At 42.1% G+C, this 18,955-nt stretch overlaps 1 protein-coding gene across 2 annotated transcripts in view; it reads right to left on the bottom strand.

Annotated features, from left to right (window-relative positions):
* Window positions 1–8,670: 8,670 nt before the first annotated feature.
* LOC127415177 (rabenosyn-5-like) overlaps window positions 8,671–18,955 on the bottom strand; it is a 47,527-nt gene continuing 37,242 nt past the window's right edge. For both annotated transcript variants that reach the window (XM_051653798.1, XM_051653799.1), the window contains exon 12: window positions 8,671–12,005. In XM_051653798.1, the coding sequence (XP_051509758.1) occupies window positions 10,992–12,005 (1,014 nt within the window). In that variant the 3' untranslated portion in view covers window positions 8,671–10,991. The remainder of the gene's footprint in view (window positions 12,006–18,955) is intronic.

Here is an 18,955-nt window from a genome sequence, read left to right on the forward strand (position 1 = left end):
GAGCAGAAAAGAAATGTCAAAAGACCTATGTAACAAGGTAATGGAACTTTATAAAGATGGAAAAGATATAAAAAGGTATCCAAAGCCTTGAAAATGCCAGTCAGTACTGTTCAATCACTTATTAAGAAGTGGAAAATTCAGGGAACTCTTGATACCAAGCCAAGGTCAGATAGACCAAGAAAGATTTCAGCCACAACTGCCAGAAGAATTGTTTGGGATACAAAGAAAAACCCACAGGTAACCTCAGGAGAAATACAGGCTGCTCTGGAAAAAGATGGTGTGGTTGTTTCAAGGAGCACAATACAACGATACTTGAACAAAAATTAGCTGCATGGTCGAGTTGCCAGAAAGAAGCCTTTACTGCACCAATGCCACAAAAAAGCCCAGTTACAATATGCCCGACAACACCTTGTCACGCCTCGCAGCTTCTGGCACAATGTAATTTGGAGTGACGAGACCAATATAGAGCTTTATGTTCACAACCATAAGCGCTATGTTTGGAGAGGGGTCAACAAGGCCTATAGTGAAAAGAATACCATCCCCACTGTGAAGCATGGTGGTGGCTCACTGATGTTTTGGGGGTGTGTGAGCTCTAAAGGCATGGGGAATCTTGTGAAAATTGACGGCAAAATGAATGCAGCATGTTATCAGAAAATACTGGCAGACAATTTGCATTCTTCTGCATGAAAGCTGCTCATGGGACGCTCTTGGACTTTCCAGCATGACAATGACCCTAAGCACAAGGCCGAGTTGACCCTCCAGTGGTTACAGCAGAAAAAGGTGAAGGTCCTGGAGTGGCCATCACAGTCTCTTTACCTTAATATCATCGAGCCACTCTGGGGAGATCTCAAACGTGCGGTTCATGCAAGACGACCAAAGACTTTACATGACCTGGAGGCATTTTGCCAAGACGAATGGGCAGCTATACCACCTGCAAGAATTTGGAGCCTCATAGACAACTATTACAAAAAACTGCATGCTGTCATTGATGCTAAAGGGGGCAATACACAGTATTAAGAACTAAGGGTATGCAGACTTTTGAACAGGGGTCATTTCATTTTTTTCTTTGTTGCCATGTTTTGTTTTATGATTGTGCCATTCTGTTATAACCTACAGTTGAATATGAATCCCATAAGAAATAAAAGAAATGTGTTTTGCCTGTTCACTCATGTTTTCTTTAAAAATGGTACATATATTACCAGTTCTCCAAGGGTATGCAAACTTTTGAGCACAACTGTACATGCAGCACTGGTCACCAATTACTGAACAGACCCCTTAATCAGGTGCTCGCATGGTCTCTAAGATCAACCTGTTTTGCATTGTCATTAATGAGGTTGCGTGTAATTGCTGTTTTATGGCATCTAGAGCTGCAGTAGTATAGTTTATAAATCCGTGTTGCCATGATAAGTGTCAATACAGTTACCATAGGGGCGCACATGATTATCCTCAGGCTACCCTTCTGGTGCTTAAGGGGTGCCATCTTGCCTTGCTGCTTCCGCTGAGGGCCCTTCCTATGCTCAGGACGTTGTTGGTTTCTTTACTGGGGCCAGGATTCGTGCCACTGAAAGTAAACACCCCCTCCTTCTCAGACTGTGCCACAGAGTGGTGAAGAGACACACTTTGGTTGCCAGCCAAGGTTTGATGCACACCTTTCGACGGGCTATCCTCTAATTCTGGAATCCTTTTGCAATGGTTAGCATGTATCCACGTTGCTCTCTCAGCAACCTTCACAGCGGTTGCGGCTGTCAGCAGAACTTGGAATGGTCCCAACCACCTTGGCGACTTCCAATTATTTTGCCTGTGATCCTTTACCACCACTCAGTCTCCGGGCTCCAGATCAGCGATTTCCCTTTCACCTCTCTAGGGAGTGCTGCTTTCACCTGTCTATGAATATCACAAAGCACAGCAGAGAGGTTTGCACCAGAACACAACATTTCATCCTAACACTGGTCAGTATTAGGCAACTGCATTTTTTGTGGTCCAGTTCCTGTGTTAAGGGGCCTGCCAAACAAAATTTCATATCGGCTCAAACCATTTTGTTTTCTGAGCCTTGCTCACATTTGCATTAACATCAGTGGTAATGCTTGAACCCAGTTTAGTCCAGTTTCAACCGAACATTTGACCAATTTGTTTTTCAGCATGCCATTTTCTCTTTCCACTGCTCCTCCACTCTTGGGGTGGTAGATGCAGTGTTGTCATCATATCAATTCCCAAATACTGACTAGTGTGACGTAGGGCTTGATTCACAAATTGGGTTCCATTATCATTGCTAATTTTTCCCTGGAATGCCCCATCTGGGTATTATTTCTCTCGTTAGAATTTTTGCCACTGCACTCGCATCCGTTTTCTAGTGTGGTATGCTTCCACCCACTTGGAGAACATATCTACAATCACCAGCATTATTTTTTGCCTTCTTGTATACTTAGCTCAATAAAGTCCATTTGAAGGTGGTGAAATGGCTTTTCAGGTGGCAGATGTGCACTCGTAGGTATCTGTTGCCCTCTTCCTACATTAAATTTGGCACATATCACACATTTTTGACAAAATTGTTGTGCATAAATGGAAAACCCCTTTGTGAACCAATACCTATTTATTTCACTCAACATCCCTCCTTTTGACACATGGTCTACACCGTGTGTCAATTTTACATAATGTGGAAATAAATGATGTGGCAGGCATGGTTTACCATTTGGACCGAACCAAATACCGTCTTGCTTAGAACAGTCAGAATTCTTCCAGGCTGCTTTCTCTGCTGTGGCTCTGCTCTGTAAATCAATTAAATCAGCATTTGGTGTGTGTGTGTGTCAGTTTGTGGAACAGAAACAAAACTGTTGTTTTGAACTTCCTGTTGAGTAGCTTTCTTTGCTGCAGCACCTGCACGTGAATTTCCTACAGAGATTTGATCAAGCAAGTTAGTGTGTGCCTCATATTTACACACAGCAACAGAGGACGGTAACAATACGGCCTCTAACAGGGCCGCCACCAGGGGTCCGTTAGAGATGGGTTTGCCTGTAGATATAAGGAAGTCTCTTTGCTTCCAAATGGCCCCAGAATCATGCAACACCCCGAATGCATAATTACTGTTAGTGTAAATGTTAATGGACCTACCAGCCACGTGTTTGCAGGCTTCAGTTATAGCTATCAATTCCGCTGCTTGTGCGAATGTGTGTCCGGGTAAGGAGTGTGCGATGATAGTATAAAAAATGCAGATACTACAGCAAACCCAGCCCTAGTTTTTCCCGTGATAGGGTCCATTGAGGCAGAACCATCAACAAATAATTCCAACTCAGCATTGGATAGTGGTGTACCCTTGAGGTCAGGCCTGGGGGAGCAAATGGCTGTTATTGAAGCAACACAGTCGTGTAGATCTCCATCATCTGCTGTGGGTAAAAGAGTAGCAGGGTTAAGAACTGTACATCTCTTAACATTAATGTTTGGCATTTCCAATAATATAGCATTATATCTTAACCATCGTGCTGCAGACAGGTGAGCTGTTTTTTGTACTAACAGTATGAATGATACTACATGTGGGACCAATAAGGTCAAATGTTGATAGCCCACCAAATCTCCGGAAGCGAGCACTGCTTTTTCTGCAGCAGCAACAGCTCTAAGAAATTTGGGCAGCCCAGCTGCCACTGTGTTGTCAATTTAGATGAGAAATAAGCTACTGGCCTTCATTTTCCCCCATGGTCTTGTGACAGAACAGAAGTCATGTAACCTCCTTTTCGTCCACGGTCTGTACAAAAGGCTTAGTCATGTCAGGCAGTCCCAATGTGGGTGCAGGTTGTAAAGTCACCTTCAGATAAGAAAAAGCGTCATGTCCGGATTCAGTCCAAACTACTTTGTCATTTGTCATTTCCTTTACCATGTATCACTGCAGACAGTGGAGCCTCTATTTCTGCATAATTAGGGATCCACTGCCTGCAAAATGACGTCATTCCTAAAAAACTCATAACCAGTTTTTTAGTGTTAGGCTGTGGAAAGTTTTGTATGGCCAAAATTATTTTAAGCAAGAGGGACTTACCCTCAGCTGTGATCACATGGCCCAGGAATGTAACTTGAGGCCTTATCCATTGCAATTTTCTTTGCTTACTTTGTGGCCTTTCTTAGCCAAGTGTATAAAAAAGGTCAGAGTGTCGGCTTTGCATGCCTCCTCTGTGGGAGAGCAGATAAGTAAATCATCAACGTACTGGAGCAGTGCTCTATTTTGTGAGAGCTCAAGGCCTTCAAAGTTATCTTTCAGGGTCGCATTGTAAATTTCAGGGCTTTCACAATAACCCTGTGCCAATCTTGTCCAAGTGTGTTTCCCCCTTGAAGGAAAACGCAAACCAATATTGTGAGTCTTTATTGACCGGTATGCTAAAGAAAGCATTAAACAGGTTGATAACAGAGAACCACTTGCTATTTGATGGGACCTGGGGCAGAATGTTGTTTTGGTTGGGCACATTTGGGGCACGTGCATGTACGGCAGCATTCAAAGCTTGTAAATCTTGAACAAATCTCCATTCTACGGCTGGCCAGTATCTCTTATTTTTATAACTGGAAAAATTGGAGAACTCACTGGTGACATTTGGCATGGCACAATTATGCCTGATTTTAATAATGAATCAAATACTGGTCAAATGCCTTCCATTGCTTCGGTTTTGATTGGATATTGTGCTCTACACGGCCGAAAAGTGGATTTTGGAGTGATCACAACTGATTCAGTGCCTTTCATTAATCCCACATCATATTTACTTTGGTCCCAAAGAGAACTTGGTATTTCAGAGAGCTCAGGAGGGTCTTCACCAGATGTGTGGTTGACCATTAAACATTTCTCCTCCACAATCTGAACAGTTCTGTCTACAGTAATGCCTGAGGGCATCTGTAATCTGTGGGTAGCATGTTTAACATTGTATTGAACCCCTTTTTTAGAGGTGTCTTGCCAATCTGTTTCAAATACACAATTACGCACCCACAGTCCTAAATCTTCCCATTTAACGTCACCTGACTAATTAAATATGTGTGCTAGCCCCCATAACATTGTAGAATTTTGCTCTTAGAGGCTCTGGTAGCTGAATTCCAGCCGTGCACGTTATCTTTCCAGTAAAGCCAATCTGTCTGTATAAAATCATTGTTCACACAATAATTTTTTTTTTTTTAATCAAAATCTGCTTATGTGTCACTTCCTTCTGACACATAAGCAGTACAATTAACCCTCTTGTAAGAAACCTAATGTTTCCTGTGTCTGTTGCATTAACTCTCTGCCCACCATGTCTGTCATCAAAAAACACCTTCTGTGAGGTGCCATTCATAGGCATACAGAATGGGGGTGGGGACAGGGTTGTTCAGCATGGTGTAGGCAATGGGACCGCCTCTGCCGGGTATCCCCCCGCGGACCTCCCATTCCCCAGCATGCTCATCTGCCCCGATCGGGCTTCCGGATGAGTCCGCCGGCTCATCTCACGGCGAGTTCGACCTCTTATTTTCCACTCGGACGTGGAAGCCTCAGCTGGGCCCCTCCCTTTGGGGACGATTGCCCAGTCACAGGCTGATGCAGGGATGACGACATGCTTTCCCGGGCAGCCGCGAGCGTCGGCTAGAGTGGAACCCTCCGCTCTTCCCTGAACCCTCGTGGCTTGTTGACTGGTTCCTGGGCTTGCGGCACCGCTCAAAGCCACGCTCCGCCCCCGTTCCTTTCTTCCCAGAAGTACATGAAGAGCTGACAAGGTCATGGGAGGCACTTTTTACTGCCCGGTCCAGATCTTTTCAGCTTCACCGCCCTCACTACCCTCGATGGTGGGGTGGCCAAGGGCTATTCGGCAATCCCCCGGTGGATAAAGGCGCTCACGGTGCACATATGCCCGCAGAGCGCCGCCACCTGGCGCGGGTGCCCAAAGCCCCCATCCAAGGCCTGTGGGCTTACGTCGTCTCTGACAGCCAAGGCCTACGGAACTGCTGGACAAGCCGCCTCCGCCCTGCATGCCATGGCTGTCCTACAAGTCCGCCAAGGCGCTAAAGGAACTGCACGAGGGTAGTTCCGCCCCGGGATTGATGAAGGAACTGCGCTCGGCGACCGACCTCGCACTCCAAGTGACAAAGGTCACGGCGCGGTCTCTCGGGCTGACGATATCCACATTAGTGGTCCAGGAGCGTCACCTTTGGCTCAACCTGGTTGAGATGGGTGAGGCCGACAGGACACGGTTCCTCGCTGCCCCCATCTCCCAGGCTGGCCTATTCGGTGACACCATCAAGGACTTTGCCCAGCAGTTCTCGACGATGGAGCAGTAGACAGAGGCTATCCGGCATATCCTGCCCCGGCACGGCTCAAGATCCCGCACCCCGTCTGCTCATCGCCAAGGGCGTCCCCCTGCGGTGACTGCACCAGCTCCGCCGCAGCCCGCCCCTTCGGCCCAGCCCCGGCGTAGAGCCCACCGCAGGAAGCAGATGCCACCCGTCTCGTGGCCGCCAAGAACCTGTGAAAGGCTTCAAAGCGCCCCTGAGATGGGCGACCCAGGGACGACGAGACCCGCTGCTCTGGAGCTGGTAAGCAGACCACTCCATCCCCAGGTCGAGGGCCGGAAGGAGAATCTTTTTGTTACCTTTGCATTTAATTGCGCTGCATGCCCAAGTGGCTGCAGTACCCAAGAGTTCAGCAAGAGTGGTTTCCTTGTTCCCTGGGTCACGTATCCGGTGTGCACGGCCATCATCACGACCACCGTCCACCACTCTATTTGGCAGGTTTGGTGCTCCAGCGGTGGTCTTCTGCCCCTGAGCGCCCAGCTGTGGCACAAATCCACCCCCAATGTGACAGTCTCCACAGGTCACGAGGACAGGCCTCTTCCTCCCCCGTCCCAAGATGTTCCGGGGGTGGTCACAAGGAGCCAGGTAAGTACTTCGATGTCCCTGAACTCAGCACGGCCATAACAGGTAGTGGCACGCAATACAAGCGGATAAGCCTGGGATAGCTGGCCGGGTGTATCGCTTGCACATAGCGCCTTCCACCTCTTTTGAGATGAAGACGTGTGCCATTAATTCCCAGTAGTGTTCACAAACTATGTTCCCTGGTTGACTTCCTCCGAGCCCTGTGGCAGTCGAGTTTTCAGAGAGACTCGCTGCCGGCCCAGTACACTTGCTAACTAAGAGTCCTGTTCTGGGGTAGGTGCTCCGCATGTGGCGGTTCCCTGTAAGGCAAACCCCATGCGATGTATATCTTCCGCTAATTCATTTCCCTGTTGGCAAACTGCGTCTTCTTTGGGCAGAGCCCAAGGGGGAGGTTACGTGTCGACCTGGTGTGCTGGCTACGAAGCACACAGTGGTCTGCCCGTCACACACCGCCAGTTCACGTAACACAGTTCAGACAGTTGTGGCATTTCGTATGGGGACCCCTAGTGTCACTACATCGACATAACGTCGAGTGAGTGACAGATAGGGAACGTCATGGTTACTTGTGTAACCTCCGTTCCCCGATGGAAGGAACGAGACGTTGTGTCCCTCCTGCCACAACGCTGAACTACCTGCTGAAATGACCGGACCTTGTCTCGGCTCCTCAGCATAAAACCTGAATGAGTGGTTGCATACCAGCTCCTTTTACACCCGTATGTCCGGTGGAGTGGCATGCAAATACCACTCGCCAATTTTCACTGGCTTTTTATCAAAGACCAGAGGTGTCTCAGGCTCCCAAGAGTGACCCCTAGTGTCACTACATTGACACAACGTCTCGTTCCCTCCATCAGGGAATGGAGATTACAGAAGTAACCATGACGTTTTCTTGTGTATTTGTGTGAACTGGAAGCACACTTCAAAATAAAAGGCCCAGGTGTATTTCGCTCTTGTTCAAAGTTAAACATCCCTCATTATGCACCAAATCTTCATTTTGTTCTGATTTCTATCAGGATTTTGGCTGCACAATAAACTGCAGTTAGGATTTCATTCATTTTGGACTCTTGTTGCCTCTATGTCTTTGTTTGGCATAGTAAGAACTATACTGATTCAACAAATCCATTTTAAAACGGTTGGCCAATTCATCTGTTATCATCCTTTCCCACCACTATTGGTCGACCTCTAATTTTCTATTTTCATAACTGATATGTAGGTACATTTTTAAGTCATTGCTTATAGACTACAAGAGTAAAAACACATTTTTACAACAGTAATAATTTCACTTAAAATACAGTGTCAAGCATTTCTGTAGTACATCTCACTTAAACATGAAAGGCTGTTACATAAAAGTCAAAAACAGATAAAAAAAAAATGAAGTTGCTTTACCTGTAAACCCGTTGTGTCCTATTGAACACAGTGCTGTAATGATGCTGCTATACTTTAGATTTTATCCAAAGATCTAAGTAGAAAAGTGCAACTATATGTCAACCCAAAACTGGTCTGTCTATGTCGTCCTAGTTATACAATGTTTGAGAATTGCCCACTGCTCATCTATGATCTAATAAAGACTGAATAAATCCTCTTCTTGAATCTTTTCACAGTAACATTCTTGAAGCCGAGGCTCTGGCTAAGATGGGCCCAAAGTTAGCAGGGTTTGAGAACTCCAAGAAGTATTTCCTGCGGGAGTGTACAAGTAAAGTGGAGGGTCAGGTGCCTCATCCTGGTCTTGTGCCCTGTCCCAAAGAAATGACTGGGAAATACAGAGCCAAACTCACTGCAGGATCTGATAATTAAGAACCGAAGACTGTGTGATGTTTGGATGTGACTTTATTAATGTTATTTTGTCAAATAAATCTAAAGAACACTGGTTTGTGACCATGTTCTGATGACATCGGTTTTATTAGTGTTGCATTGATGATACCTGATGTTGCTCAGTGTAAACTAACAACATTAGCCAACAGCTTACAGGCTGTTAATGTTACAAATATTTTACTCTGTTAATTATAATGACACAAAGCACTATGGTCAACCATACAAGTGCAGAACTGGCTTAGTGTTCAGCAATAATCCAAGTGTTAGTGAAACATGCATGTGACATTATGTGTTATTGAGAATAAGACTGAAGAAAACCAGCAATTATGAAAACTTGAAAGGGGTCATTTACCTAAAAACAAAATAGTCATTTATTTACCCTCGTAAATACATGGTATCATTAGTTTAAAGTAAAATTATAAATGTAATTTTAAATATAAATTATATATATTTCTTCTTAATATTTTTAAAACATTATTTGGCTACATGCGAATAGTATGTAATGTTCAGTGTAGCAAACTATTTATTAACATTTAATAAGTTCATTTTAAGCAGTTTGTTAATGCTTTTTCATCCCTAGTAGTAAACAAATTGTTCATCGTGCCTAACTTGTGTATTTTAGCCGATGCACACCTGTACAAAAGTGTTTATGAGCACTTTATGGCATAAATTCATAGTTAATACAGAAATCATATAAGGATTGGAAATACACTTATGTAATTACTTTAATAGTGTTACAAAAACAGTTAAACACACTAAGCATTAATATGCCAAATTCATAACATATGTAAATGTATAAATCCTTCATTAATTACTGATTTATGCCCTCTAAATATTCTCATTAACACTTCTATTCCACTGTTTGCATCAACTGAAATACATTAGTTATGTACGATTATCAAGTTGTTTCCTAAGGATAAAAAAAACATTATCAAACTGCTTATATATCAACTTATTAAACACTAATAAATCGTTTGGCACAAGACCTATAAATGAATACCATACTATTTGTATATACTCTAGAAGTATATTAACAATGTAGGAACAATGATTTATGAATAAAGAATAAACTATAAACAAATGTGGTACCACTTTATTTTACAGTACTATTCTACATTTACGCACTATATCATTACAACAACTACAGTAATTACTAGGTACTAACCCTAAACCTATCCTTAACCCATATTAAGTATATTTAGTTACCTAACATTACTCTTTCTTACTTTCTTGGGTAAGTACACTGTAAGTAAACTGAAAGTACACGTACTGTAAAATAAAGTGCAACCACAAATGCTTTACAAATACTTTGTAACGTAGCATTATAAAGTGCTATCGAGAATGTTAGTGACTTCAATTTCATTGTATGGGAAAAAGATGCACTGAGAGTAAATGGATGTCAGTCTTAAACTTTCGCCTGACTTCATCTTTTCTGTTTTACAGAAGTCAGTTTGGAATGACACGAGGGTGAGAAAAGACAATTTTCATTTTTTGGTGAACTGTCCCTTTGAAGAACAATTGTGAGTTTCCATAGAGCATGTATGTGTAGAGATTCTAAATCAAATAATTTTCAGTCTTTATCTATTCACAATGGAAATCAGTGCCACTTGTAACTGCATTATATGTACACACAAATTAGACTCAAGAGAATTTGAAATCACATCAATAAACACTGGAATTAGCATTGCAGATTTGGCCAAAAAAAATTCCACGTAAGAAACGCTGGACATCAGGTTTTCCATCTAGTGATAGTAGAACAATTGAAAGCAACAGGTGTGCAATCATGCCAGACTCACTGTTTTTACAACATTGCTTTAGTGTTTTGCTAACAAAATCTCACAGAAGCTACAGTATGTGCATCAAATACTGACTTTGTTGAATGGTAAAAGCTTTACCACACATTTTAACCACTTTCAATAAAAAAAGGACCCTGTTATTTGCAAATAACACTTGGTTTGATCGCATACATCTAACAATTTGAATAATTAGCAATGCTAACACTCACTTTGCTCACCTACTGAATTTTGTGCAGGAACCTTAAATTTGCATTATGACATATTTTTGTCTAGTGCAATAGTAGTCTATGTTTGTAACTGATAACAACTGATTAAATTTCAAAGCGACCTATTTGATGCAACTGAATTGTGAAGTTACATTCTATTGTGATTCCATGCGTTTCAGCTTCCCTACTGAAACGTTCTTGCGCACAAACCTCAAATTTGCTTTTTGACATCATTGTCTAGTGCACTTTAGCAGAAGTGGCCTGTTTATAACTGAGAAAAGCCATATGAGATATAAAAAAGGGTTCATGGCCGTCACTATTTCTTTCGTTTCTGCTCTTGTAGCGTGCGTTGCAGCTCCCGCAGGTTCTCAGACAAAAGTTCTACTTCATCAGGGCGTCCACTTAGCTTGGCGTCAAAGATATATGCCCGGATATTATCTATCTGTTGTAGCAGTAGCTCTTCCTCAATCATATCGTCCATTGCAGAGACCTCATCGTCTTCATCGAACGGATTACTTGAGGCAGCCGGAGTCTCATTTGAACCCTCTTTAAAAGGGTTACCTTTATCTTCATCATCATCCTCATCTTCAAAAGGATTTCCAGATGTCTTACCTGTGTCTGGATCCTCAGTTTCATCATCTTCTTCAAAAGGGTTGTACCCTTTCTTTCCATTGGCTGCCTGATTATGTTCCCTCCGAAACTCTTTGTTCAAGGAGTTGCTTGGCTCTTCCTCATCAAAGGGGTTTTTTGATGGTGGGGTTGGTGTATGTTCGTCTCTTTGCCTCTCCAAGGGTGGAGAGTTTTCTAGCAGACATGGGAAAGACTTCACAGAATGAGTTATAGACCCAGGGCTTGCAATCAAATGTTCTTCCAAATCACCTTCCTCCTCTTGTCGTTTCTGAACATTTCCTCGGTCTCTGAAATCCATAGAGGAAGTTCTCATATGGGCTTTGTTCTCAAGCTCTCTTTGCTGTAGATGTTCGATCTGTCTCTGCTGTAGGTCTGTCTCCTCAGCCAGCTTCTGTGAAAGCTTGATAGCTCGGCTGGTCTGCTGGGCATCAAACTCGTCCTGGAGTTGCCGTAGGTTCTCCTCTAGCATGGCTACCTCATCGGTACGGTTTGCAGAGCGTGCCTGCTGTAAGAATGACTCGATGTTATCAATCTGTTGTAGTAGAGGGTCGTCCAGTTCAGAGCGAGTGTGCAGGGTGTCGGATTGTGGCAGCCAGCCACCAGCTTTGGTCATGCGGTGACGAGGAACATCCCCGTTTGTACTGAGGGCCAGTCGGTTCTTCTCATTTTCAGATCGACGCTTTTGTGCCTCCAGGGCGGCCTAAGTTACACAAGACAAAGAGAGAGTTACAAGATGACCCCCAAAATAATTATTTGCCTCAAATAATTACTGACCAAACTATTATACAATGATCTGATAGTGTAAATGATGTATGTTCTATTGTACAAAAGTGAAAAAATTATAATTATCTTATTATTTAATTAATTATAACTGGAATGTTCATTTTTAGTCAGCGTCTGGCCTATTGATTCATCATATTCATTGATCAGATTCACTGATATGATTTACCAAATTAATTGATTCAACCTTATCAGATTCAACTATTATTCATCAGATTCATATATCTGATTCAGTCATCAGATTTATCATTGATTCATGGATATTTAAAAATATTTTTATTTTAGTTGCTGGAATTTTGACCCATTCTTCCAGACAGAACTGGTGTAACTGAGTCAGGTTTGTAGGCCTCCTTGCTCGCACACACGTTTTCAGTTCTGCCCACAAATTTTCTATCAGATTGAGGTCAGTGCTTTGTGATGGCCACTCCAATACCTTGACTCTGTTGTCCTTAAGCCATTTTGCTTAAGGTATGCTTGGGGTCACTGTCCATTTGGAAGACCCATTTGCGACCGAGCTTTAACTTCCTGGCTGGTGTCTTGAGATGTTGCTTCAATATATCCACATAATTTTCCTTCCTCATGATGTCATCTATTTTGTGAAGTGCACCAGTCACTCCTGCAGCAAAGCATCCCCACAACATGATGCTGCCACCCCCATGCTTCACGGTTGGGATGGTGTTCTTCGGCTTGCAAGCCTCACCCTTTTTCCTCCAAACATATCTATGGTCATTATGGCCAAACTGTTCAATTTTTGTTTCATCAGACCGGAGGACATTTCTACAGAAAGTAAGATGTTTGTCCCCATGTGCATTTGCAAAGTGTAGTCTGACTTTTTTATGGTGGTTTTGGATCATTGGCTTCTTCCTTGCTGAGCAGCCTTTTAGGTTATATCGATACAGGACATAAAGAGTGGTGATGGCGTAGTGGGCTAAAGCACAAAACTGGTAATCAGATGGTTGTTGGTTCGATCCCCACAGCCACCACCATTGTGTCCTTGAGCAAGGCACTTAACTCCAGGTTGCTCCGGGGGAATTGTCCCTGTAATAAGTGCACTGTAAGTCGCTTTGGATAAAAGCGTCTGCCAAATGCATAAATGTAAATGTAGGACTCGTTTTACTATGGATATAGATACTTGTCTACCTGTTTCCTCCAGCATCTTTACAAGGTCCTTTGGTGTTGTTCTGGGACTGATTTGCACTTTTCGCACCAAACTACATTCATCTCTAGGAGACAGAATGCGTCTCCTTCCTGAGCGGTATGATGGCTGAGTGGTCCGATGGCGTTTATACTTGCGTACTATTGTTTGTACAGATGAATGTGGTACCTTCAGGCGTTTGGATATTGCTCCCAATGATGAACCAGATTTGTGGAGGTCCACAATTTTTTTTCTGAGGTCTTGGCAGATTTCTTTTGATTTTCCCATGATGTCAAGAAAAGAGGCAGTTTGAAGGTAGGCCTTAAAATACATCCACAGGTACACCTCCAATTAGCCTATCAGAATCTAATTGGCTAATTGCCTAAAGGCTTGACATACTTTTCTGGAATTTCCAAGCTGCTTAAAGGCACAGTTAACTTAGTGTATGTAAACTTCTGACCCACTGGAATTGTGATATAGTCAATTAAAAGTGAAACAATCTGTCTGTAAACAATTGTTGGAAAAATTACTCGTGTCATGCACAAAGTAGATATCCTAAACGACTTGCCAAAACTATAGTTTGCTAATATGAAATCTGTGGAGTGGTTAAAAAATGAGTTTTACTTACTTGAAAACAGATTTTGCTGTTTCGGAAGGAAATTGGTACTTTAATTCACCAAAGTGGCATTCAACTGATCACAAAGTATAGTCAGGACATTACTGATGTAAAAAAACAGCATCATCACTATTTGAAAAAAGTCATATTTGATCAAATCTTGACAGGCCCCAATTCCAGCAGCAATCACTACAACACCTTATCCTTGAGTAATCATGCTAAATTGCTAATTTGATACTAGAAAATCACTTGCCATTATATCAAACACAGTTGAAAGCTATTTGGTTCGTTAAATGAAGCTTAACATTGTCTTTGTTTTTGAGTTGCCACAGTATGCAATAGACTGGCATGTCTTTAGGTCAATATTAGGTCAAAAATGGCAAAAAAGAAACAGCTTTCTCTAGAAACTCATCAGTCAATCATTGTTTTGAGGAATGAAGACTATACAATGCTTGAAACTGCCAAAAAAAAGGTGTAGTGTACACCTTTGTATGAAGATTTCATACAAAGGTGTACACTACACTCTTCAAAAACAAAGGACAGCTGGCTCTAACAAGGACAGAAAGAGATGTGGAAGGCCAGATGTACAACTAAACAAGAGGATAAGTACATCAGAGTTTCTAGTTTGAGAAATAGACACCTCACATTTCCTCAGCTGACAGCTTCATTGAATTCTACCCGCTCAACACCAGTTTCATGTACAACAGTAAAGAGAAGTCTCAGGGGTGCAGGCCTTATGGGAAGAATTACAAAGAAAAAGCCACTTTAGAAAAATTAAAAGGTTGGAGTGGGCAAAGAAACAGACATTGGACAACAGATCATTGGAAAAGAGTGTTATGGATCTTAACCCCATTGAGATTTTGTGGGATCAGCTAGACTGTAAGATGCGTGAGAAGTGCCCGACAAGACAGTCACATCTATGGCAAGTGCTACAGGAAGCATGGGGTTAAATGTCACCTGAGTATCTGGACAAACTGACAGCTGGAATGCCAAGGATCTGCAAAGCTGTCATTGCTGCACGTGGAAGATTTTTTGATGAGAACTCTTTGAAGTAGTTTAAGAAGTTCTGAACATTTTTTTCAAATTGTAATAGTAATTTTTCACGTTATTAATGTCCTGACTATACATTGTGATCAGTTGAATGCCACTTTGGTGAATAAAAGTACCAATTTCTTTCCATAAGAGCAAAATCTGTACATTATTCCAAACTTTTGGCCGCCAGTATATATATATATATATATATATATATATATATATATATATATATATATATATATATACAGGTGCATCTCAATAAATTAGAATGTCGTGGAAAAGTTCATTTATTTCAGTAATTCAACTCAAATTGTGAAACTCGTGTATTAAATAAATTCAGTGCACACAGACTGAAGTAGTTTAAGTCTTTGGTTCTTTTAATTGTGATGATTTTGGCTCACATTTAACAAAAACCCACCAATTCGCTATCTCAAAAAATTAGAATACATCATAAGACCAATAAAAAAAACATTTTTAGTGAATTGTTGGCCTTCTGGAAAGTATGTTCATTTACTGTATATGTACTCAATACTTGGTAGGGGCTCCTTTTGCTTTAATTACTGCCTCAATTTGGCGTGGCATGGAGGTGATCAGTTTGTGGCACTGCTGAGGTGGTATGGAAGCCCAGGTTTCTTTGACAGTGGCCTTCAGCTCATCTGCATTTTTTGGTCTCTTGTTTCTCATTTTCCTCTTGACAATACCCCATAGATTCTCTATGGGGTTCAGGTCTGGTGAGTTTGCTGGCCAGTCAAGCACACCAACACCATGGTCATTTAACCAACTTTTGGTGCTTTTGGCAGTGTGGGCAGGTGCCAAATCCTGCTGGAAAATGAAATCAGCATCTTTAAAAAGCTGGTCAGCAGAAGGAAGCATGAAGTGCTCCACAATTTCTTGGTAAACGGGTGCAGTGACTTTGGTTTTCAAAAAACACAATGGACCAACACCAGCAGATGACATTGCACCCCAAATCATCACAGACTGTGGAAACTTAACACTGGACTTCAAGCAACTTGGGCTATGAGCTTCTCCACCCTTCCTCCAGACTCTAGGACCTTGGTTTCCAAATAAAATACAAAACTTGCTCTCATCTGAAAAGAGGACTTTGGACCACTGGGCAGCAGTCGAGTTCTTCTTCTCCTTAGCCCAGGTAAGACACCTCTGACGTTGTCTGTGGTTCAGGAGTGGCTTAACAAGAGGAATACAACAACTGTAGCCAAATTCCTTGACACGTCTGTGTGTGGTGGCTCTTGATGCCTCTTATATATATATTACACAAATAAATAAATAAAATAATAATAAACATACACGATTAAACTAAACTACACTCTCCACATCCCCTCCCCAAGATTCCCCCCAAAAAACTAAATATTTGCCCCATTTTTTAACAAATAAGTCCCTAAACCCCAGCCTTCTACTTACCGCCTCTTCAAATGCAGCTACCCTCCCCATTTCCACACAACACTCTGAAAAAGAGGGTGCTCCACTTGACTTCCAACCCCTTAAAATTACTTGCCTGCCGATCATGAGACTGGTCAGAACCCAATTTTTTATGTGATTTTCCCCTAAATGCATGACCGCCCCATCACACAAAATACAGAGTCTGGGACAAAGCAAAACCTGAGTGTTCAAAACATCACACAAATACCTCTGAACCCTCAACCAAAACTCCTGTATCTTAACACACCCTAAAAAGACATGGGTAGTGTCTCCAACTTCTGATTGGCATCGCCAGCAAGTAGGTGTGTCTTTAAGACCAAGCCTATATAATCTAGAGGTGGTCCAATAAAATCTATGTAAAATCTTAAATTGCATAAGGCGAACCCTTGCATCTCTAGATACAGACTTGACATTTTTAAGAATCTTAGTCCACACTCCATCCTCCAATACCAAATTCAAATCTTTTTCCCATACTCTATTGAGAGAAGTCAAGGCTCCATCCCCCAGACTCTGAATTAGTAGGGAGTAATACACTTATGCTTCATGGCCTTTTCCAAAAGCAACAATCACTTCTCCCAAAGCACCTGCCGCTTTAGGGGGGTGCGTGCCACTCCCAAAAATAGTGCAGAGTAGGTGGCGAAGCTGTAAATACTTATAAAACTGAGATCTGGGAATGCCAAAATGTTGAACCAAATTTTCAAAAGGTCTAATACTCCACCCTCATATAGGTCACCAAGTGCATTAACCCCCTCACAATCCAATCTGACCAACAAAAAGGGGACTTATTAATACATAGTTTAGGGTTCAGCCATATGCTCGAGGCTGCGTTTAAATAAATATCCGAATTAAACACTCTGGACACTTTTGTCCATATTGAGTGCAAATGCAAAATAATGGGGTGCGACTTAACCTCTCCGGCTAGTTTGATCGAAAGGCTTTGCAGTGGCGAGATAGGGGTAAGAACTTCCTTTTCAATACAAAACCAGGGAGAGGCTCTCTCAGGTGGAAGCAACCAATGAGCCAAATGTCTAAGACCGAACGCATAATAATAAAATAAAATCTTGGGTAGGCCTAACCCACCATTGTCAATTGGCCTATGTAACTTATTGAAATTTAACCTGGGGCGCTTACCATTCCAAATAAAGGACTTCGCTATGCTATCAAATTGCTTGAAATAAGAGAGGGGGACATCTACAGGGAGAAACTGAAGCAGGTAGTTGAATTCTGGAATACAATTCATTTTAATCATTAACCTTCCCAATCATCGATAAATGTAATGAAGCCCACCTGCCCACATCGCTCGAAAACCTTTTTATTAAAGGGTCAAAATTAACTCTAACTAAATCAGACAAATTTGCTGGGAATAAAATCCCCAAATACTTAATGCCCTGTTTGGGCCGCTGGAAGGAGCCCGGCTGGAAAGCCGTTTCTGGGCAGTACGCTGTCAGAGCCAAAGCTTCGGATTTAGACCAATTGACTTTGTGTCCTGAGAACTTGGAAAAGGAATTAATAATTCTGTGGAGGCAAGGCATAGATCCAGTAGGTTCAGAGACAAATAATAAAATATCATCTGCGTAAAGCAGAAGCTTATGCGCCACACCTCCCGCTGTCACCCCTGGAAAATCATCCTCCTTTCTTATCGCTGCTGCTAATGGTTCCAGGGCAAGACAGAACAATAATGGGGAAAGAGGGCAACCCTGCCGAGTACCCCTATCCAGAGTAAAATAATATGAAATTAATCAGTTTGTTTGTACCGCTGCTACAGGGTGTTTATAAGGTAACTTAATCCAACCAATAAATGTACTCCCGAACCCATACATTTCCAAAATCTTAAAAAGATAATCCCATTCTACAACATCAAACGCCTTTTCGGCGTCAAGTGAGATGGCAGCAATCAGAGATTGATCATTCGCTACTGACCATATGATACTGATGAGACGCCTAATGTTTTCAGAAGAGTTACGGCCCCAAATAAACCCCACCTGATCTATATGTATAAGAGATGTTAATATTTTTGACAATATTTTTACATCTATTTGGATCAGGGAGATTGGGCGGTAACTTTTAGACTCGCTTGGATCTTTGTCCTTTTTAAGAATCAGACTGATCCGGGCTTGTGTCATGGTTGGTGGAAGCGTTCCATTCTTTAATGATTCAGTATAAATTTCTAACAAAAGTGGAGCCAGTTCTGTAGCATAGGATCTAAATAATTCTGCAGCAAAACTATCTGGCCCCGGAGCCTTGCCAGTAGGTAGGGACTTAATTACCTCGTCAAGCTCCTCCAAGGTTATCTCAGAATCAAGAGAGTTTTTTTTGCTCAATCGTCAGTTTAGGAAGATCTAATGGTTCCACAAAGTTTCTAATATCTTCATCAGTAGATGAAGATGTGGAATTATAAAGATCAATACATAATTCTTTAAAGGCATTATTAATATCAATGGCTGAGGTAAATATTTCACCACCAGCAGATTTCACTGACGGAATGGTAGAAAAAGACTCTCTCTGCTTTATATATCTAGCCAAAAGCTTCCCTGCTTTGTCACCCGACTCAAAGTATGACTGTCTTGCCCCGAATAATCAAAACTCCACTTTCCGTGACAAAATAGTATTATATCTATATTTCAATCTGGTCAATTCTCTGAGGCCA

This window comes from Myxocyprinus asiaticus, chromosome 24 (genome assembly GCF_019703515.2).
Source record: "Myxocyprinus asiaticus isolate MX2 ecotype Aquarium Trade chromosome 24, UBuf_Myxa_2, whole genome shotgun sequence".
Classification (NCBI taxonomy): domain Eukaryota; kingdom Metazoa; phylum Chordata; class Actinopteri; order Cypriniformes; family Catostomidae; genus Myxocyprinus; species Myxocyprinus asiaticus.